General features: G+C 40.8%; 1 protein-coding gene across 1 annotated transcript in view; it reads left to right on the forward strand.

The window, feature by feature from the left end:
• Positions 1-8055: 8055 nt before the first annotated feature.
• The window catches only part of GPM6B (glycoprotein M6B), a 99623-nt gene continuing 84838 nt past the window's right edge, over positions 8056-22840 (forward strand). The window contains exon 1 of the mRNA XM_044430775.1: positions 8056-8140. Within this exon, the coding sequence (XP_044286710.1) occupies positions 8137-8140 (4 nt within the window). The 5' untranslated portion in view covers positions 8056-8136. The remainder of the gene's footprint in view (positions 8141-22840) is intronic.

The raw sequence follows: 22840 nt of genomic DNA on the forward strand, positions 1-22840 counted from the left end.
ATTGGCCATTGTCTCCTTTGTCCTCTTGTTCAAGAAACAACTAGCTGAAATTATCATCAATGGCTCTAACATCAATGGAGCTAACCCACTCAAAATTCTGGATGGGAGGACAGGAACAATTAGTAGCAGCCTTCCTCCTCCATAATTGTTTGTGAGGGTGTAAGATAAGCTGTCAATTATTTTCACTCTCATTTTAAATATTTCCATTGTTTTGCTCCTTCCACATAACTACTCGGGCTAAAAATCAAACATGTAAAACAAAGAAACTATAAAGGGCTATTTTCTCACATTTACTCTCTTTCCAAGACTTCTGACTTTTCTGGCAATTGCATTTGTATGTGACACAAGCTTACTTTTTCAAATAAATATATTGTAGCATGTGCCCCAACCCTCTTCATAAACACTGCACCATTGCAACTTAGGGGAAAATATGTTTCATGGGCAACTTAAGTTTTAACAGTAATCAGATAAAAATAATTCAATTTTCTTATTTCACTTTCCCTATTTTCCTGTTCATTTTTGAGCTATGAGCTATTTGCTTTAGAGGCAGATAGTACTCTATCAGATCCAGTAACTTCTACTTTTAGATTTTGAATGAATCAAAGCTTAAATTTCTTTGCTTATTTAATTACAGTATCAATTGGAAAAGTTGTTCTATAGTCACTCCTTCAGGAAGGTTTTTGGTAGGAAAAAAGGCATTTTCTGGAACAGGGGGAAATGTATAACTATGATTTAGTAATATCATAGATTGAAAATATATATTCTTTCAGCTGTGATGAGTAAGTCTGTGGACACAGGTTCAGGACACAAATCTATGCATGCTTAGACAAAAAAACAAAAAACAAAACAAAAACATGGTTGGCTAAGAAATATTGGTAGTTGTAGCACTTTTTTTCCAGTCTAAACATGCATAGAATTGCAGTCTTAGTCTGTTTTGTGTCTTCTGTTTTGAGAATGTTTATACTAAGTGGCATTAAATAAAATGCTTGTTTGACTTTAGTCCATTTTGAAATTGCAAAACAAATTTTGTGTATGCACATATGCTGAATATGATGCTGTAAGCAATTGTTGCAAGGCTTAAAATATAATCATATTAAGAAGTGCTTTGTTTCAATCCCCATTTCTATGACTGTTTTCCTACAGATAAAGATGCTTCAGTGTACATAAGTCTTCTTACTCTACTGGAATTTCTGTTTACTATCTTGCTTACTCCTCCTGTTAATTTTAGTAGGAAACCAAGAACTATGCAACATGAATTAATTTTTTCCTGATACTGTAAAACAAAAAGAAAGCTTCCTTTGGCCTTCAAGGTTTTCTTCTTATGTACTACAAAGTGAACATCTGGTTAAAAGTTATTGTTTTAGATGTCTATGATAATTATCCCCCATTTTGCTAGAATGCAAGCTCAGTAGAAGGGAAAGGAATGCTCAGCATTCAAAGAGGCTTGCTTTTTATCTTCTGAAAGGTGTGGCTGTAATCTTGATTTCTTTTAGGTTATGGCACACATGATTGCCCGTAACATCATTATCCAGATTCTGAACCTGCAAAAAACTACATTGAGCTGCAAGTTTTGATAGCAATCACACAGCCATTCAATTAGATGAATGGCATCCACAGCATCAGGAATGATCTAAAATATAAAACAAATCTGTTCTAACCACAAAAACAAATATAAGAGTTTGTATATGTTAACAGCATATGAATGATTTCCCATCCTTGGAGTCTAAAGCTGTGAAAGACTATAAGGAAAAAAGACAAAAGTAAGTGTGCTGACTAAGAAAAAAAATCCCAGATCTAGATTAGTATAATATCTTTATTAGGCCATCTAAAAGATTACACATACACATATACAAAAGTTCAAGCTTTAAAAATCTCCAGATCTCTTTACCAGACAAGATATTTTAAAAGCAGGGGCATTAAACATCTTGTCTGATAAAAACATTGGAAATTTTGACAACCTGCACTTTTCTCATGAATGTTTGGCTGGGAGAATATTTTAAGGATCCATCCTAGTTGTGTCAACATAGTTTAGCAGTGTTTTAATTGGAATTTTTGGCAGGACTGATCTAATGGAACCCATACAAACTATGATCATACTAGCTGGTCCAAACTGGTTTGGTCCCATCATTTAGTACAATAGTTTCTCAGTATTCTGTAGAAATGGAGAACACATAAAATATCGTATTTGTTCTGCTTTATCATTATTTTTTTTATAGATGAAGCTTCAATGCTGTACATGCTTACCTGGGAATAAGTTCCATTGAACTCAGTAAGACTAACTTCTGTTAGATAAGAAGTAGAGTGTTGGGCTGCAAAACTAAATATATTTGTTGGAGAGTAAGCACCATGGATCAGAGGTGGATAGTGCATTCCTACACATGCCCATTCAGAAGTAAGTTCCACCAACTGCAACAGGACTTATAGTTAGTGGATATAGAATTGCAGCCATAAAGAGGTAATTCCATTTACAAAATATGATAAACCGGGCATCTTTTTCCTTTTATTTTTTTAAACAGTGTTAACAGTAAAGGGCACAATTAAAGATATAAAACTAAATAAATAAATGAAAAATCTTTCATCTTGTTTTTCACTTGTTTCTTAAACTTTTGCCCCGATGAAACAGCTATAGCTAATTTTAATACTGATTCAATTTAGAAGCCCCACTGAGTGGGTGTATTCCTAGCTGTAATTCCTGTATACAGGATTACAGCCTATGACCTGTTAAAAGAGAATTATGACCACCACCACAAAAGATCTTGGACCTGGCACTCTGTAAACTTCTCCTAAATGAGCCAGTGGCAAACTAGCACTAGTTGTATCAGGATAATTCCTTAACTACAATCAGCAACTTCTTAAAGAGGACTGTTTACTATAGTAATGCTTTTCATGGTCCTCTTTAGAAAGCAAAGTTAGAAACCATTCTTTTCCTTTTCTCTTTCTTTAAATAACCTTTATTCTAGAATGAAGGACTCTGATATATGTCAGACACTTTAAAAAAACATAAGAAGACAAGTAAAGTCGGTTGCTGCCATGACCTATTTCTCTTCACCACCAGACAGACAATACATTGTGTTGTGAAATGTAAGAATCTAACTAGGTAGACAGTACATAAACCAAAGAAATTGACTTTGTAAAACAAACTTTTACAGATGCATGACATTTTGTAACTGAGGAACTTCAAGCAAGGATGACTACTCTGAGGTATGAAACATCCAATATATGATAAAAACTTTGGACTAGAATTAGGAAGCCCTGCCTTCGGATCTGCACCCAGCTTTGATGCTTGCTGGGTGACCTTGTGCCAGTACCTTTTCTCAGGCTAACCTACAAAACTGTGGAGGGGTAAGAACCACAGATACTGCCCTGAGCTCCTTGGATGAAAGGGCAGGTTAAAAAGAAACATATAATTGAAATAAGCAGAGCAGAGCACATGAATCTATCATTTATTGAAATGTAGACCACTCATGATCCCATATGCTACCAGTCCTTGTTTATAACATGTTGCAGCTCTTACTCTGTGTTGTGAGATCATGAAGTTTTACATTTCTCCACTTTCTGCTCCAGATCATTGGCAGCGGCGGTGGCTGCTGCTGCACACAAGGAAATCTGCAAGATCATATTGTGATGGAGCTTGAGGGGCAGTCTCCTTCTATAGCTGTCTCCACCAATGAAGATGTTCAGTGGAGATCCTCAGGTGGGTGGCCCCACCATCTGGGGTGGGGACTAAGATCTTTGGGACTACAATTCCACCATTCCTCACCACTGGTTATGCTGGCTAGGACTAATGAGTCTTGTAGGCCAAAACATATGTTGGGCTACAGCGTACCCTCTTCTAATCTCAGGTGAGACAGTAGTGGAATTTTCTTTCATGAGAGGTTTGCCTAGTACCTATTTCATTGTCCTTTTGGTGACAGACAAAGCCTTTAGTTTCCCAATAAAGTTTTATTTTAGTTACCTTTTAATCATGTTATTCTTTTAATAAATTGCTCTGGAAAAATTATTGAAGGGCAGTAGAAACATGCATCCTATCACATTCAGACAGAAAAAAGACCTATAGCTGCCAACCAGCATAACTAATGTGCCTGCCAGTTGAATAGGATTGTGCCCTAAATAAAGATAGACACAATTATTTATTACTGCATCCTAAGGAAGGAAAACGTTAAGAACTTGATGCAGGGTTGTGTGTTTTTGCAACAGCCACTTGCTTTCTGTAGCATATGATATGAAGCATCTTTATTCTCTTCCTCTGAATGCTTTGAATCCTATATTTAGGATTAAGCTCACATGCAAAGTGAATACTATTTTAGAATAATTACTATGAGAGAGAAATGAATGAGAAGTCAAGCAAAGCACATGGGCACGGCTTTGACGCTGTGCTAAGCACAAAGGGCCGAGAAGCAGAAGGGGCTCTGTGCTGTGGGCAAGAAGATGAACAGAGCAAGAGGAGCCTTATCACAGTGTTGATAAACTGTGTGTGTAACTGAGGTCAATGAATATCAATGGAGTGCTTGAATGGGCTGTGTGAAAGACAAAGTTTTACTTTTTTAATGGCTTTGAACTTCCATGGGTCCCTCTTGTAAAACAGATGCCTTACATTTTATAGGTTTTTACCACAAAAAGAAGCCTGATCATTATTATCATGCCTTGTTACAAAGTAACCACCATTGTGTTCTCTGAGTGCCAAAAAGTATTTTTTTTAAAAGCAAGCAAAGAAACACAAAGACAAAAAGCCCATTGGGAGTTTTCCTTGTTTGGACTCAGTTTGACTGGGACTAAGCGCCATGGCTCTTCTGGTGCTTAGTGCCAGGTGCTTCCAAATCTTCTGGAATTTGGAGTGATGGGTTATTGTCTAAGTTAAAAACTATGTATTTGGTTAAAGATAAGAGGGCTGAGGAAAGAAGTATTTTGTTCACAGGATCCCAGTTCAAGCAAGCTGTTGACCAATGGAAAAAATATTCAAAAGAAGTCTCCGCAGAGGAAATATAAAAGGCATGCTAAACAAAAAGGAACCTGGTTATGCTTAAGCTTTAAAAAAGTTTTAAAAGAAAGAAAGCACTATGCACACTTGGAACCACACGGATATGTATTTAATGGATACTGTAAATTTTCTGGGCAAGGGCGATGTTGTTTTCCTGTTATTCAAAATCCATAGGATATATTAAGCAACACTGCAAGTGTTACTACTGGTAGTTCAAATTACAGGAAGGTAGATTTACAGCACATCTTAAGTGGGTGGGTGGGTGGAGCAACTAAAGTTATGGATCCTCCAGTTCCAAAATCTATCTGCCCCCACTAGCTAGTATGGAAGAATATTGCCTCATTGAAAGTGTGTATGGGGGAGCAGAACAGAGTGGGCTGGAAGTCCCCCCTGCCTTGGAACACCCCCTTTAGGGCCACACCACTGGCAGGAATGCCATTAGCTGTACAGGTATCTCTGCAGAACTTCCCATGGACACATGTGGACTAAGAGTGCCAGCAGAGTTCCTCTGATGTCAAAGGCATGTCTCTCCTACATCCTAACTCCCTTCAGACAGCTGTCCAAGGAGTTATGATTATTCTGGCTATATAATTATTAAGAAAATTAGTAGGGAAAATTCTGTTACTAGGTGATGGTAAAATCTTCAACCTGGGAGGCTGCTAATAATACAGAGGGGTGCAAAAGTAGGGATACGCTTTTTTATTATGAAAAAACAATAGCTTTATTAAGTCACAATAAGGATGGAATACAAATTGCAATGAAGAACAATCTCTTAAATGCCCAAATTGCCAGCCTTCAGAATTTATACATTCCTGTAGTCCAGTTTCTTCACTCAAGCACACTTTGGTTAGGGTAAGGAACTCTTGTAGAACTCTACAGAACTCTGTAGAACCTACCCCCCCCCCCCCCCCGTATATTGGACAGATGCTTGTCAAGGGAAACTTGGGAACCTGCCTTATACTGACTCAACCTAGTGTTGCCAACACTGACTGGCAGCAGTGGCTCTCCAAGGTTTCAGGCAGGAGTTGTCCCAGTCCTACCTGGAATACTGGTGAGGCATTGTGGATACACACACTCTGCCGCTGAACTGCAGCTCTTCCACTTTGGAAGGTGCTGCAATATATAAGAAGTGTCTTACAGGGTCATACCAAAAGTTTCAGCCAGCCATTAGCCAGAGTGGGATCCTTGTGCTGCTTGTCCTCAGCCTCTGATAACCAGAGAAAGCAACAGCCTCCAAACAGGATTTTTCCATTCTTATCTACCAAAGATATCACATTTACTTTTTAAATAAATTTTGCACCCTATCTTTGGGGCATACATTAATCAATATCCATTAATACACCAAAATAATAAATTTACACCTATGTAACACAGAACACTAACAAGTGAAGCAGTTATAAAACTAAGCCTGAAACCATCTAAAAGCTACCTACCATTAAAATGCCTCTTGGGTTCTCCTAAAACAATAAAAACAGGTCCACCTGTTTCTAGGTCAGAAAAGAGTTCAAAATCAGACATGCACATGGTAGGCATGTCATGAGTGGAGCCAGCTAGACTGGGGGTCAGACTAGATGGCCCTGGGGACCCATTCTGACTTGCTCTGTTTCTATGTTTCTAAAATGACAGGGCTATGCTAGAACAAGACCTGCCCGTGGTATTCAAAGCTCCAGAAGACAATCACGAGGCTTGAGGCAGGTCAAAGTAAGTGCAGTGGTATTCTGATGAGCTGCTTGAAAATGGTGGAGGAGTTTAAAGTCTACATCCCACACCTCAAATTAGGTCCTGAATGCCTAGTTCTTGCTGTGTTCTGCACCAGTGGAAGTTCCTGGTCCATCTTCAAGGCAGTCCTGAATGGATCACAACAGGACACTAGCCTAGATTTAACAACACGTGTGTAACAGAAACAGATGTGTTCCATTTAAGGCTGCAGCAGCGCAGCAAGACACCTGCCTACTGCTGACACCTGTGTTTCCATAGAAACTGCTGAATCTAGGATCACTTCCATGCTGTGCATCATATAGAAAGCTAGCTAGGCACCACCATACAGTTGCCAAATTAGTGGATTTCCCTACTCATACCACTTTCATCTTTCTTGCATTAAGTTTCAACTTGTTCGCCCTGAACGACTTCAAGACTGTTCTCAAACACCTGTTTAGGATTTTCAGTAGATAGGTGTGCAGCTCAAATGTATGCATATTCATTTGGGATTTACTTTCATACAATGTCAGATCTGACTTCCATATATGTGTCCATTGTATCTTATGTACATTGAACAAAGAAGGTGATACTCATGTGAGATTTGATATGCACAGGATATTTTTCCATCATCTTTGCTCCTGGCCATCATATTCTATGTTCAGTTAAATCTCACCTGCCCTCATGATTCTTCACCCCAAACACTTCATTTTACCTCTCCTCCGAGAAGTACAAGCCGAATGAGTCTTTCTCCATGTAATTCACACAACAACCCTGTAAGGTAGGTTAGCCAGAAAGGTTAGCCAGTGCGCTTCATGGTTGAGTGGAGATTCGAAGCAGGGTCCCCCAAGTCCCAGTCCAATACTGTCTAGCTCAACCTTTCCCAAACTGGCATCCTCCAGGTGCTTTGGATTTCCCGTCAGATCCACCTACCAGGGACCATGGACAGGAATGCCGAAAGGGCCACTCACATCGGTTGAAATTGCTTCCCTGGCTGGCCTCCTGAGCGTATGGCAGCAGGAAGTCCGCTGGCATAGCTTTTCGTGGCACAGAGCAGCAGGCATGGGGCACGCGGCAGCTGCTGCCGGGTGCTCTGGGCGACCCCGGGGCTGGGCTCACCTCCGCGCGCGCGCCTATCCATCGGGGCCCAGCGGGAGCGCGGCGCGTGAGCGTCGCCCCTGCCGCGGGTCCCCGCGAGGCGAGGCGCGCCGCCGCGCCAGCCCCTCCGGAGGCCGTCGGGCGCCCGCCCAGCCGCCCGCCTCCCGGGGCTGCTGCGCGCAGGCCCCGCCCCCGAGCCGGAGCCGGAGCACGCCTGCAGCGGCCGGGAGGGAGGGAAGGAGGGCGGGACGCAGCCAAGCTCCGCGCCGAGGCGGCTCGTCCTTCGAGAGCGCCGGGAGCCTGCAGTCTCCTTGCTCGAAAGCCAACCTTGAGAGGCGACGGGGAGCCGCCACCTGCACGAGGCCATGGGTAAGCGACGCGCGCCGGCGGGCTCTGCCGTCTCTGAGACCAGCCCTGCCTGCAATGCCTCCCGCCACCTTTTCTGTTAATTGTGTCTGCAGCGGGCTCGGGGAGCAGCCCTAACTAGCAGGACGCACCTTGGCGATTTAGAAGCCTCCCTGTTGCAAATACGTGCGGGTGACGGCTGGTTGCCTGGGATGAGAAGGGCACTCTGCACATGTTCAGTAGTGCCTTGGTTGTACGTGCACTGGTCTTTGAGGGAGGGGGTCGCTGAGCATTGGAAACAATCCCGATCAGCGCAATAGTCTCGAGTTTTAGGGATGTAGAAGAAGGGCGCTTAAGGGATTGGAGGCATCCGAGTGGAAAGTGCTAGTGCTGAAGAACCGAGAAATCTAGAAAATGGGAAATAGCGAAAAGAGGAGGGAAGAGCTGTCATGAAGACCACCTCTTCCCTGAATATTGCAGAAGACCAAGCAAGGTCGGGTGTCAGTCCATCTTCCCTGCAATGAGTGGATTCTTGTGTCCTGCTTAAATCTTATGACAGGGCACAAAGCAGTCTGGACGAAGATATGTATAAAAAGCTTGAGCTGTGTGGTTTCATGGTGCATGAATTTGAATCAGTGCTCAAGACTCTTTGGTCCCATGTGCATAGCTCCCACATACACTGCACCCTTCTGATCCCCCACCCCTTCCCATGTGTACACACGCATAAAAGATCTATGCTGCTTCTACTCTTCAGTTTGGAACAGCGGGTTGGAAAGGATGGTGAGGTGTAAGTAAATCGTTTCACCTTGTGGAAACCTCCAGTTCAGTGTTGGCTTTCCAGAATGATTTTGTTCTCTAAACACGGCTAAGAAGGAATACTTGACTATAAGTCCTCTGTCTGGGCTTGTGTATTCATTAAGGTTTGTTTGGCTTAAGCCTGCTTGGTTAAACACAACCCACTGATTTGCTCTGAACGTCGGGGACCGGCTGGGTGTCCTTGTGAGAGAGACTGCAATTAGTTTTTTGTACAAATGGAAAGTCCCCCCCCGTTTTCCTCTTGTTTTTGGAAACAAGATTTAGCTATCATTAAACCCCTTGAGTTATTAAAATAACTATGGACTGGAGCCTTTACAGTTGAAAAAATGTGGCAAAGATTTGACTAATGTATTCCAGCTGTAGACTGCCTTTAAAAAATCCCAAGGATTTGTTGGACGTAATTGGGAGAATTAGCCACGCTATAGGTTCTTCCTGACACGCCTACACACTTAATACTTGCACAGTCAGCAGAAATGGCTAATGTACTGTCAGAGACACTGCGTTGGTGTATGTGGTCATCAATGAAATAGCTATAACAAATGCAAGATATGGCAAGTGACCTGTACAACTTGCTAAAATCACACTTTCTGAGTGAGGGTGCACTTCTTTCAAGGGGAGGGAATGGGGACAGTGAGGCACACTTAATCAGGCAGCAGAAGGAGAGCAATGGTGGATTAGGCATAACTCTCTGAGGAGCTGTAAGTCTCAGAAAAGGCAGTGGTTTTACACTGTGACTTACATTTATGGTCAAATTCATGGTACATTAATCTGATCAAAGGTACCTAAGTATTTCAGTAGGAATTTCTGCAGGAGATGTTTTAAAAGTGTAATCTTTTTCTCTTTAACTGTGTCTTCTTTAAACAAAGCAAAATCTGGTTAAATGAGTGGGATTTGAACTGTGGAAGCAATTGTGTTTTATTTTAAGATGATTTCTAGAGGATGGTTATATCCATAAGAACAGTGAATTAAGAATAGACACTATGAGCAAAATAACAAAGAAGATTCTCAGTTCTGTGAACTTGCCTATTTGCTTGATTGGAATTATCCTTATTTTCTTTCCAGTAAGAATATTAACTTTTTCTTTCTAAGCTTTTTCCTTCGAAGCTATTTTGGCCTTATAAACTTTAATATGTACAGTTTTAACATAATTGGGATTCAGCGCACAGATTTCTCTGAAGATTCTGTGTAGTTTCCTTACTATAAACCCTTTTAATTTAGAGGGTTAAAATTAATTCTGTTGGCTCCTGTGTAAAGTATAGGTTTAACCATGAAAGAGAGCTTTATGAAATACTTGCACTCTATTTCTTAGACTACAAAGTTACCTTGGAGTAAGTCCTCTTGAACTCAGTGGGACTTACTCCTAAGCAGGCATACATAGGCTTGTGCTGTGAAGGAAACATCCCAGCTGTTCCGTTTTCATTTTATTATTCAGTGAACCTTATCAGTACAGGGCTGAATTTATCAGTCCATATCCCTGTGTTAGTGTGCACATCCTGATGTTTGTGGTATGCATCTGGTTCTAATTTAAATTCTAAAACTACATGATCTTGGTTAGCCAGAGCCAAAAAGGAAACTAAATTAGTTCTTGTGGATGTGCAATGCATCTGCACACTGTTTTGCTTTGCTTCTACATTTTTTGTGCTTTGAGAATTGAAATTAGGTTCCTGAATTATTATTTTTATTACTTTTTCAAAGAAAACAGGAAAATAGGTCTGTGTTAACTTTGGCAAACAATGCAGTCTCAGTCCCAGTTAAATCAATGGCAGTACTGCTGATTATATTCAATGAGTTGTATTACACCTGCTGATCTCAATCTAACTTGAGTTCTGCTCAGTGAGTGGCTGCAGATGCTGGAAGTTAATTTTCACCAGTTAATAGAACCTGAATAAGCGTTGTGATACAGAGATATGTATTCATCTTATCCAATATAAGAACATTGGCTGGATGCACAGAAGGCTTACTGGTTTTGGCAAATGGGCAGTTACGACAGGAAGACATTCTTAATAACTTTTTTTCAAAAAGCCTGTCCATCATGCTAAAATCCTACTAAAATTATTTGTCCTTTAGTCAGAAATTGTTGTCAGTATTCTCTGAACAATTTGGGAGGTTTTTTTGCAGCCACCAGAACAGAAATGGGCTAATTAACAAAAATGAATACTAAATCTTAGGGGCTTTTGAACTATAGTAGCATCTCAGATAAAGTGTGTTTAAATCAGGTTCCTTTTTGGTGATACATATCTCTATATCTAATATTGGTAGGCAAGCCACTAACAGTGCAAATTTATGCTTGCTTGCTTGGAAGGAATTGCCATTTTATTCATAAGGCTTGCTGTCAAGGAAGTGTGCACAGGACTGCAGCGTAAGAATACAGAATGATTTTTAAGAATTATTGGCAGGCTATGATATCAGCTTAATTTGTATGTGCAGGGTTGTGATTGATTGTTATGGAATTTGGAAGACCATTTGTTTTATTAAGATGCATTAAGGCAATAAAACATTGAGACTTTAAATGTTTATTGATGACTAAATTAAATCATGGGACTAGGGCTATACTGAAGCGCAGTGATTAAATTTTAGGACGCAGAAGAAGGCATAGAGAACACAGTCAAGATGATAAGACAGGACTAGGGTACAGATGTGAAATGTTCCCTGTTTATGATATTGTGGTGCAGCTATTGCAGTGTTTTCACATTATACATGCTGGCTACTGTTTTGGGTTAAAGCTTTTAAAGAACAATACTATCTGCAGATTTTTTAAAAAGAGATACACTCTTTGGTTAACATTATCTAAAAGATTAAGCTACTTACTCTTCCACAGTGTAATAAAGTTTTGGCTTCCAACTAAATAGTCGTGGGACTCATTTCTTTTATCAGTGTCACTGACAAAGGCAAACTATATGTGATATAAATGTATCACTTGAAGTTGCAGCTCTAAAAAGCAAATAGTGGGTGTTAGGAATGTGGCACATACGGAAGAGGAATTGACATTTCTGTTCTCTGATCCTGCCCTGATAAAAAGCTCTCTGCTTTCTTTGTGGCTGCTTTTAGCTGTGGGAGGGGGCACAGTCCTACAATGGGCCATAGGAGCAAACAGCCCCCACTGCGCAGCTTTTGCTGGGCATGACAAACCATGGCAGCCGAGTATTTGAAAAGGCCATCGGCATGCACCACAACCACTGTGGCTCAAATAAGGCATAGTAGGCTGCAGTGAGCATCGCCTCATGTGCATCCTGAAGCACATCTCATCCACGCATGTGGAAGACTACATCTTTTGGTTTAGGACAGTGAGTTTTCAGTGATGCTTTCCTTAAGTGACAAGGCCTTGTTCCTGGTATGCCTTGTCCTGGTGTCACAATTCAGAAAGAATCTGATTCACCCATTTGATAGGGGCAAGGATGTTTGCTACTCACTGGTGTTTTATTGTTGATTAGTCATCACTTCCGGAATTTGAACATAGTTAGGTACCTGTTGTTATTGTGTAGATGGGGCTAACGGAGCTGTACATCTTGGAAGGGGTGAATTTTAAGCCTGCCAGCTTGCCATCAAAAATGTGTGAGTATCAACTTTGAAACTTTTATGAACAAAAAGAAGTTAATTTTAAAATTGAATTTTACTAAATATTTCAATTTGATGAGAGTTTGTGTTTCTTGTAGATATTATTTCTTGGTTCAGATTTTCTGCCTGTTGATGTGGAAATGAGAAAGAAGTGATCGCATTTCATGTCACCAGTTACTGAGCTGGAGACTGTAAGCAGGAGGGGAAACGGTGCTTATGTCCCACCAGTCTGCTTACTATAGGGCAAAGTTGGAATATAGCAATGTAGAGAAAAGAAGCATTTGAAGAGGCACTGTCAGAGGTTGCACATTCTCCTAGTTGCCTAGCAAGAGAAACAAGTTTCCATTTGGTCTAGTTGAGCAGACAGAACAAGTGTTCTTTAAATTGTGGAAGGACTACGGAGGAGGAAGGGGAGGAAGGGGTAGTAGTGGAAGATAAAAGGCTGGAAGTAGGAAGTGGGGGAGAAGGAGGAAGAGGCAAGAGGCAAGATCAGAGCAATTCAGGAAGAGTGACTGCGGAGCAGCAGAGCAAGAACAAAGACCAGAAGGTACCGGCAGAAAGGCACTGGACATGTTTGCACATCAAACTAACTCACCCTGACTATAGACCACAGTGGGTTGTGTGGGGGTGGGGGGATGGGGGGGAGCACAGTGAGCTCAATAGACAATTGTGCTGACTGGATTGTAGGCTTCCCCCCCCATCCCACAAGGGGATGAACAAGTTGTTTCCCCCTTCATCTTTTCTCTTTCAGGCTTACTGCAGCTTTTTTCTTCTTATACTTTTTTGGCCAGGGCAGTCGGCATTTTTGGACTGCTATGTATGGCTGAGTATGTTTCAGTAGAAAAAAACCCCTATTACTCAGTCAGACCCTCTTTTTAAGGGGACCTAGTGTTTTGCCAGGTAGCTGTTAAAACCCTAAGAAAAAGGGATGCGCACTTGCACATCCCAGAGGTCACTGAGGCTTCAGACAACGTGCCAAGGGTGAGGGGCAGGATGAGGATGTTTCTACAAAGGAGGTGTAAATTCCCCCAAGCCCTTTTTATGCAGAGATCTCTCATGCCTTTAGTTTTCTTGACAGCTCACCTTTTGACAGGTGTCAAGGAAACCAAACCAAGGGCAAAACCAAAAACCTGGAGCCTCTTCTGGACTATGTTCAAAGTTGTGTACCTTTAAAAGTTGTGTACCTGCTGTACCTTTAAACATTGTTTAAAGAGGAAAGGAAAACTTTGCTGAGCTCAAAATGGGTTGCAATCATGGCAGGGATAGGAAGGAAGCCAGTGCCAGCTGCACCCATGTGCTGCTTCGGCACTACTACCATTGGGGTTCACTCAGAATCCCATGGGGAGAGCAGCAGCGGTGTTTCGGTTTGGTTTGGTTTGGTTTGGTTTGGTTTGGTTTTGTGTGTGTGTTTTAACTGCTCTCGCCAAGAGGCTCTGTGGCTGATTTCCTGTATCCATGATGGGATTGGTCATCCAGGTTCAGACAAGTCCATAATCCCTCATGGCCACAGTACCAACTAGAAGGGCCTGCTGTTGGGGTGTCTTGCTGCCCTTGAGCAAGCCGCCCTGCAGAAAATTGGCACGGGTAGCTAATCATGATGGGTTCTTGTGTTGTGCAAACCTTATAGTATCTGGATCACTAGAAGGATTTAAAATGATGGCCAAAAGAAGCCACACAAACGGCAAGGTAAAGAATCCAATGAGACAAACAGGTGCAGAAGGAGAAGGCTAAGAAATTGAAGTAGATACCTGGATGCCATGTACACTAGGAGAGGTCTCTGGGAACCTCTCCAGCATTTATCCTGATTCTACAGCTACTTATCTGGTGCTGTAACAAGGATTAATAAAGTGAAGCTGTTGTGACATTTACTTTGTCATATCATTCCTTTAGCATACAAGCTAGAAGTTATGACATGTCCCAACCATGCATGAAGGACACAGTTTGACAGTGCATAGACTTTGTCCAGCTCAAGTTATGAAACATTCAGAGATGTTATTCGCCTGAAGGAGAACTAAACTTTGGAAAGCAGGAACCGCTTTTCCTTAAAAAAAAAAAAGTTCACCATAATATATTTTCCTATTAGACTTACTCAGTCTTTCCCCCATGCGAAGAACTCCTGAAATGGTTCACCATCAGACACTAAGGGTGATTCTGAAGGGTTCCGGGGGATTTTACTACTGTTGAAATCAGTAAAAATTTGGGAACTTTAGAGATGAACCAGCTAACGGACGTGATTCTCCCCAAATGTTCTCTCCCTCTGAGGCAATTCTTTGATATACCAAGTGCATTGGAGCAAGATGGGAGATTACAGAGTGCAAATGGAGAAAGACTTCTGCTGAGTCCAGTAAAAGGAGGATTCTGGCTCACTATTAGCCATGTTCTGATATGGTGACAGAGAGAATTATTTTCTACTACTGTTGTATCTTCCTAGTGTGGCCCATTTCTGCTTTTCTGAGTAATTAGAGATCTGCTGCAATCTGGCTGTGTGAGAGAGAGAGAGAGAGTGACACCCTTTGTAGTACGTTGTGAAAAGTTTGCAAGATAAAGTCACTTCCATGTGTCACAACATTTACTCCAGCTACTGCGGCTATTTTGCTTTGCATCATTGGTGCTTAGCTAGCAAAATCAATAAAGGGCTTAATGGTAACCTGAATAAATGCTGATCAGCAAGCTATGCAAAGAGAATGATAGTTAACCGATATTCTCCAGTTGTGATGAATTTTGGAATGTAGCCTGAACTAGATGAAGACAAACCATCATAGAAAAGGTTTTGCAGTCATCTTTCTGGCCTATAGAATGCAAATTGTGTGCAAGTCCTTTTCAAGGATACAGGTTGAAATGTCAGCTCCCAACATAGCTTTCTGTAATTGTGTGGGCACCTGGTTCAGAAACTATTAGTGATTCTTGTAATTGACTAATAAACTTCCATCTGTTTTTATTAAATCAGTTGGCTTAGCTGGATCTCAGTAGTGATTGCTTGCCTGAGTAAAGCAACCTTCATCAACCTGGAGCCCTCCAGATGTTCTGGGTCAAAGTCTAGCAGTCCCAGGCATTATGGCCAATGGCCAGGAGAGGGCTGTTTTGCATGATCATGGAAGGAAAACAGAGTGGATGAAAATCAATGATTAAAAATATAAATAAGAATCAATTTTTATATAAATTGGATTTTTAAATAAAATGCTTTTTGAGGAAAAATTATCTAAATATACTTTGCTTTTAATATACATTATAGTCCAAAAGTTATTCTTCATGAAATAAGGATTAGTTTTTAATTATGTAGCATGAAGCTGTATAGTCATGCAGTGCTTAAAATTTTTGGTAAATAATTCCATTAATCCATTCAGAATGTCATGCTCTTCCAGAAGTTTCTGTAAGATTATGGAGCAGTTTTTCTGTCTATCTATCTATCTATCTATCTATCTATCTATCTATCTATCTATCTATCTATCTGATATTATCACAGAAGCTTGGTTTTACAGCTGTCAAATCTCTGAATTTGTCTGCAGAGATCGCGTGCCTCTTCTTTATAGCAAAAATATCAAAAAATAAACATACAGAGATGGTAAAAAGACCTTAATCCCAGTGTTCCTTTGCAAATCTGTGTACACAAAATCAACCCTTTACCTCTTAAGTGCTAAGTTTCAAAAAAGTCAATGAATAGAAAAAGATTGTTGGTAGTGAAATATATCTGCGCAAGAAGCTAAGTATGAGGAAGGAGGGGCAAACAGTAAAACTGAAAATGACAGTGTTTGAGAATGCTCCACAAGTCTTTGGCTCTTTTTGTGTAAAGCCTAAGGTTTATCATATTATTCATCCCCTAGAGAAGAAAATGGCAACCGGCCGTAAAAGAGACCCAGTTTGGAAATATTTTAATAAAGTTTCTCTACCAACAGAGAAGGCAGGCATTTGTGCAAAGTATAAAACCACGATTTCAATCTAGTCTTTCTGAGTAGTGCTTTAAACTGTTTTGAGTTAAATCTACCTTGAAGGAAAATAAACCACAGTGACTTGTTTTCCCTCAGTGTGTATGTTGGCATGAGCCACAAAATTAGCATAATTGCCCTAGCTGGGCCTGGGTTTTAACATCTGAACCTGGTGAGCATGAATGGCGAAGATGGTATACGCATCACCCTGAAGTCCATGGTTGAACATTTCATGCAGCGAGAGTGTTTTCTCTTATTGTGAGCCCCACACACTGGGAAAGCTTCTTTTCCCCCTCTGATCATGTGAACATGGTCTCTCTGTCTCACCACCATTCGAATTATGTTTGGTTGAGAATGTAAGAGAAGGCATTCTTGGTTGCTAGTCCCTGGGTTTGGAACTCCCTGCCAAGGAAGCGAACGTTGATCACATTTTTTATTGTTTGGTGGCAGGCAAAAGCATTTCCATTTCTATAAGTAAGACATTTCGCAGGCAGCAGCATCAGCAGCATTCATGCCTGTTTATTAGGCTGCCACTTAATCTATGGTTCTCTACCAGCATTCACCACCTATGTCTCTATGCTCACAGGCCATGGCTTCCTTTCATTGAGATTCTCAGAGTCTGATAGCTACCTTTCTTGATATCAAGGCCACTTCTCAGGAAGGGAAAAGCCAGAGACTCCTCCCATACTTTGGACTCTGTTTTCTGTTTCCTGCTTCTGCAGTAGCTACTGAAAAGAACCAATCAACTTGACTGGAAGTGTCAAGTCAGAGCATTCATTCTTCTTCCAGTCTTCCTTCCATCTGCTGTAAGCTGCTCAGCTTTCATCCTTTGCTACCGCCCAGAAGCCGCTATAAGGGCACATGTGGTAGAATGGAGAGGAGCTGTATCTTGGTGGTTGAGGACCTGTTTTTCTCTCAGAAGGATCCCAGGTTCAATCTTTATCATCTCCAGGTAGGTCTAAGAAAGACTCCTTCCTGAAATGTTAGCAAGCTGCTGCCAGGCAGTGTCAACAATACTGGACTAGATGGACTAATGCTCTGATTCAGTTCCCTGCTTATATAATAACCAAGGATTAAACCAGCCCCAGTGACTAGATTAGGACAACACAGTAACCCATGTTTTAAAAGCAACCCACTGTTCAACAGCAAATCACATTTAGCCCATATTGGCTCCTGAGAATGGGTTACTGTGTTGTCTGAATGCAGTTAAGGCAACAAACCTTTGTGAACAATCCACAGTTCACTACTCAGCAACACACCATAGGTTTTCTTAACTGGGTTATTTTGTGGTTTTGCCAGCTATGTTCAGACAGCATGATAAGTGAGGTTTCAACCACTTATGGTGCAGCAAAAACTCACAGTTCAACTCACTTTCAACCCATAGTGTGAACCCATGAGTGTGAGTAATTGAGTTCTCTGAACACAGTGAGTGGTATGTTGAAGCCACTGGACAGCATCTGTCTAATTCCCTGCCCAACAAAAACATATAGGTCATTTAAGTATTGTTTCCCCTTCTAACAAGAAATGTTACCCAGATTCAGTCACATGCCAGGCTGCATCCGGAGAGGTCATTAGGCAAATGTTGTCTGGTATGTGCTGAGGCTTAAACAAGCCACCATGACTTCTCTAACCCATGCTGAATGTGTGAACTAGCCCAAGTTAAGGCAGCTACTGGTCAACACCACTTTTTCTATTGCTGTTGAGAGCCTCACCAACTAGTGATTTTTAATTTGTAGGAACCCTCTACATGTCTTCTTAAATGGCTTGGTGTGGGAGTACAGCATGTCAGGGATAGGAAGCTTACAGATGGAAGAGGGGAAAATGCAATGTCCACATTTTTTTCTAGGTGGGATCCTGTGCCTTTAAGCAGCTATGTGACAGGCAAAAATGTAAGCAGTGCAACCACATGCTAGGAAAAAGCGTCACATGTTTGATTTTGATCAGTCCTGTCCAAAAGAAGACATGTGGCAGTTCTTTTAGAAAATGCAAGATTGGCCCCGTGGCTATTATCATAGAAACAATTCATTAAATATTGCACATTTATATCCCCTCTACCTCACATGCACACAAGGGATAGGTAGCTGTTAGTCCCTTGTAGGAAAGAAAGATCAGCTCTTTGAAGATCAACAATTCATTACAGCATCATAGCACAAACTTTTGTGAACTACAGCCCTCTTGTTTTTATTGCTGCATTGACAGCTCTTTGTTGTCTGAAATGAAATGCGCAAGTACAGGCACAACAGGGAGCCGAGGCAGTGAAGAAAGTTGGAGCTTCTGTTTCTCTCCTTCTCACTTGTGTGGCCATTGATTGAGTCCACTCTATCCCCTGATTTTTGGGACTATAGAGAAAAGATTCCCCAGATTTCTGTTGTAAAGTAAGCAGCGCTGTAGGAAGATTTCGTGCCAGGGCAATAACTGGATTTGGCTGCCTCTTAACTGTTCATGTGTTTCTAACTTCCCCTTTCCCACCTCCTTTTTTCAGACTAAACCCTGTTACATGCATGAGAAACAATCTTGTAGCCAGATTCCTTGGCAAGAGAGTTGCTAAAACTGAATAGGTCTTGAACCAGCAGAACACTGAGGTTTTCATAAGAGCGGAGGAAATAAACAGGCCAGTTCTCCCCCTCCTCACCCCCCCCCCCTTTAAAGGAGATAGCTGGAGAATACCAAGGGAAAGCTGATTATACAAACATCAGCTCTGTGTATCACAGGCTCCTCTTCTGAGGAGATTAATGACACTTTGTTTGTTTTTCAAAGAGAAGATGACAGACACATTTTAAAGCAACCAGTTGAAAAGGCAACTTCAAAAGAATCAGCTAAATTTTATGTATTTACGTAAAATGTTTCTAAACTGCTCTTCATGGAAAGAATTCCAGGCCCATGTACAAAAGTGTGAAGGAAAGAACACTGTTCACATGAAAACATAAATGCAGTGCAGTAAAAAATAGCAAGCCACCTCTATAGACTTTTCCCTACACTAATACTCATAGATGGATTTTGATTGTTGAGGAGAAGTTATGTTAGTTACTCCAAGGACAGATGTTCAAAAACATACTTCTGACTGTCTGGAGTGAGGGTTTCTCTGTGCTGTTTAAACTGGGAAAGGAAGACAAATGTGTTTGTGTTTAAACTGTGCTTTCTTCTTCTGAACAGCTGGAGGCAAATCCTGAAAGAAAAGCAGCTCTCTTTCTTCCTATTCAACTGTACATTATGTCCAGGCAGGATTAAAAACCCTTTGTGAGACACAGTAATGGTCAAATCTGATTAGTATTGGTCATTATAGTTGGCTACATTTCAATTGTGGGATGCTTTGGTCCACTCCGCTTCTAAAGCCTCTCTTTTCATTGTGTGTGTTACTTTTCTTATTGACATGAAAATATTAATTTGCCAAGCCTTATCACCTCCCACAGTAATCGTGAAGTTGTATTGCCTTTTTATTCTAGTTCCTCCAGATACTATCTGAATGATAACATAGTCTGAATGTCTTCCATACAGAAACAAATAGGCACTACAGAAATCAAGAGTCCCAAAGAGTAATTTTGTGAGTATTCACAGGCTGGCTCATCTAGTGAGGAGACCAAGCATTTTCTTTTATTGTTTCACCATGTTTGAATGATAAAACATCTTTTGAAATGTGGCAAATCATAGTACCTTTTAAAGTTAAGATGAAAATACACTGGCCTGCAGTATTTAATATTAGGAAGAGATGTTAAATTTCATTTGATGAACTTTTCCTTAAAATAATTCATTCTAAAACTGCATGATACAACTGATACAACTTAGCTCTACAGGTTATTTTAGTGTTAATATGTATCTTTTAACATTCTGGTGATTTATTGTTGCTTTATTTTCTGTTGGATCATGCTGATGCATTTCTTTGGAGTACTTAAGAATTCTACACTTGGTTTTCTAAAATTCTTAAATGCAGCCTCCACTTCTTTTTAGTCTGATCAGCACTGTCACATGGGTGCCTGCATGGTTCCCCACTCTGGTACCCTCCCAGTCTTTTGGGCTTCAATGTCCATCATCTCTGGTCAGTATGATCCAGTAGCAGGGAAGTGATAAGGAAGATGAGAATTGTAGTCCAAAACTTGTGTCAAGCAGCAGGATTTGAGAAACTTGTATAAACTGTTGCATTTATCTTGTGAAGTTCAGGATCTATACAGGATTAAGTTGGGTCATCTAAGGAATTCCACGTTTGAGGCTGAGTCCATTTCACTCTTCTGTCATTTCCATTAGACTCTGGAGAGGAATACATGTATAAGCTTTTAATGTGCATCCCTTTTATTGCTCTTGACAATAGAGAAAATGAGATGAATGGCTGAGAGGTACAGTGCACCTCAGAGGCTGTAGTGGTGTCCAGACTGAGCCCTAATTCCCTGCAGATTGTAGTGGGACAGTGGCATTGGCCATCTGTTGCCTACAGCTTCCATTTTAGTCATGGATTCATGGAGTGGTCTTTTGGCAAGATTCAGTGAAACACCTACCAAGAGTTATTCTACACAAGGAATTGTAAATGCGTGTCCACGCAGATACAGTCAAGTAAATATTTGTTTTATTTATCTTCATCTTCATGCACATCTGAAAGATAAGAGATGACTATGAGAAGGTAGGATGTACTGGGTTTATGGCCTTTATGAGGTATTCTAATATTCCTCAATTGTGCTGTTTATTTCCCAAGCATATTATTTTAGAGACCATTTATTTGGATGTAAACAGGTGACCCAAGTGAAATGTTGACCATCTTGGATTTTTCTATAAAGAGTGACATTCGGACAGAGGAGGGGTATTGTAAAGTATAATCTTAAAAAAGTGATTTGTGTTATATGACGTTTCAATGGAGATGGGAAACATTTACTGACTTGTGTAATTATTAGGATAATCAGATGTCTTGCTGATTTTTATATTATACTACTTTTTTTTCCTTTTGCAAGGAACCCAAGGCAATTTAGAGAGTTGTCCTGCTCTCATTTTATCTTCACAGCAGATAAGTTAGGCTGAGAATCTGTGACTGGCCTAAAGTCTGCCAGGGAGTTTGATGGTTAAAAAACCCTGCTTCTCTTGAGTCCCAGTCCAACTTTCTAACTTCTGTGATTACCATCTCATAGAAAGCAGAATGTGGACATTCTCTGTGGTAGTGCCCATTTTATAGAATGGCCTTCAAGTGGTATTCAGAAGGCACCAATTGTAATATGCTTTGGGCAACATTTATAGACCCATGTCTTTATCCAGACCTTTCCTGATGGATGGTGCTGCAAATTCTCTTTCTTTATACTGTTTTTTTTCCTTAATGTTTCATATACATGTTTTAGCAATTATGTATTTTAATTGCAGGGACTGCAGGTGGCGCAGTGGTTTAAACCACTGTGCTGCTGGGCTGGTTGATCGAAAGGTCTGCAGTTTGAATCTGTGAGATAAGGTGAGCTCCCCTTGCTCTCCCAGCTCCTGCCAATCTTGCAGTTCGAAAGCATGCAAATGCAAGTAGATAAAAAGGTACCACTTCGGTGGGCAAGTAACAGCGTTCCGTGCACTTCGGTGTTTAGTCATGCTGGCCACACGACCACGGAGACTGTCTGTGGACAAACGCTGTCTCCCTCTGCTAGGAAACGGAGAGGAACACTGCCCCCTAGAGTCAGGCATGACTGGACTTAATGTCAAGGGAAATCTTTACCTTTACCTATTTTAATTGTGTTTTAATGTATGTCATGTGTTTATTCTATTTAATTCCTCTAAACTGCTTAGAGATTTTTAAATATATCAAGCAATATATAAATGTTGTCATTATCATCACCATCATAATCAAGACAATGGAACAAATGTGTGAAAACAACTTTTTCTTCAAGCCGAAATTAGAATGGCTGATTTTCTCTTTAGTACCACTCTCAACATTATATAGCCTTTTCTTGGGGAAAAAACATCATCAATGCAAATACTTAGTGCTGTTAAAATGAATCAGAGTTCATATAGCAAGCAAGTTAATAGGCTGTAACTAAAGAAGGTCAGCCTTTTTTCATGTTACAAAGAGGTAGATGCACTGTAAGTCCTGTAGTAGAGAAGTGTCCTTGTGATTTGAGTTTCATTTACAAATATCGCACTTGACTTCAACCACCTGGAAAGAAGTTACTACAAAATGAAAAGTGGTCAAGAACTGAAAAGGATACTGTTATTAGCTTGATGCCTCTTTCATTTAAAGCATAGGCTATATGGTCAAAAGTCTAACATGGTCCCCCTGATGGGAACAACTTTGTTTATACACCTTTGTGTCAGCCTTACATTCACTTGTCCAGAGCAAGTTACAGTTCCTTAGATGGGGATGCTGCTGTACCTACTTCCACCCCACAGTATGCATGTGAAATTGGACTAGGGCATGTTTGTTACAGTGTGGTTATCGTATGTGTGATGCCAGTTGAAGAGTTGCTAAGCCATGCCC

Source organism: Varanus komodoensis, unplaced genomic scaffold (assembly GCF_004798865.1).
Source record: "Varanus komodoensis strain SLA01 unplaced genomic scaffold, ASM479886v1 scaffold1, whole genome shotgun sequence".
Classification (NCBI taxonomy): Eukaryota; Metazoa; Chordata; class Lepidosauria; order Squamata; family Varanidae; genus Varanus; species Varanus komodoensis.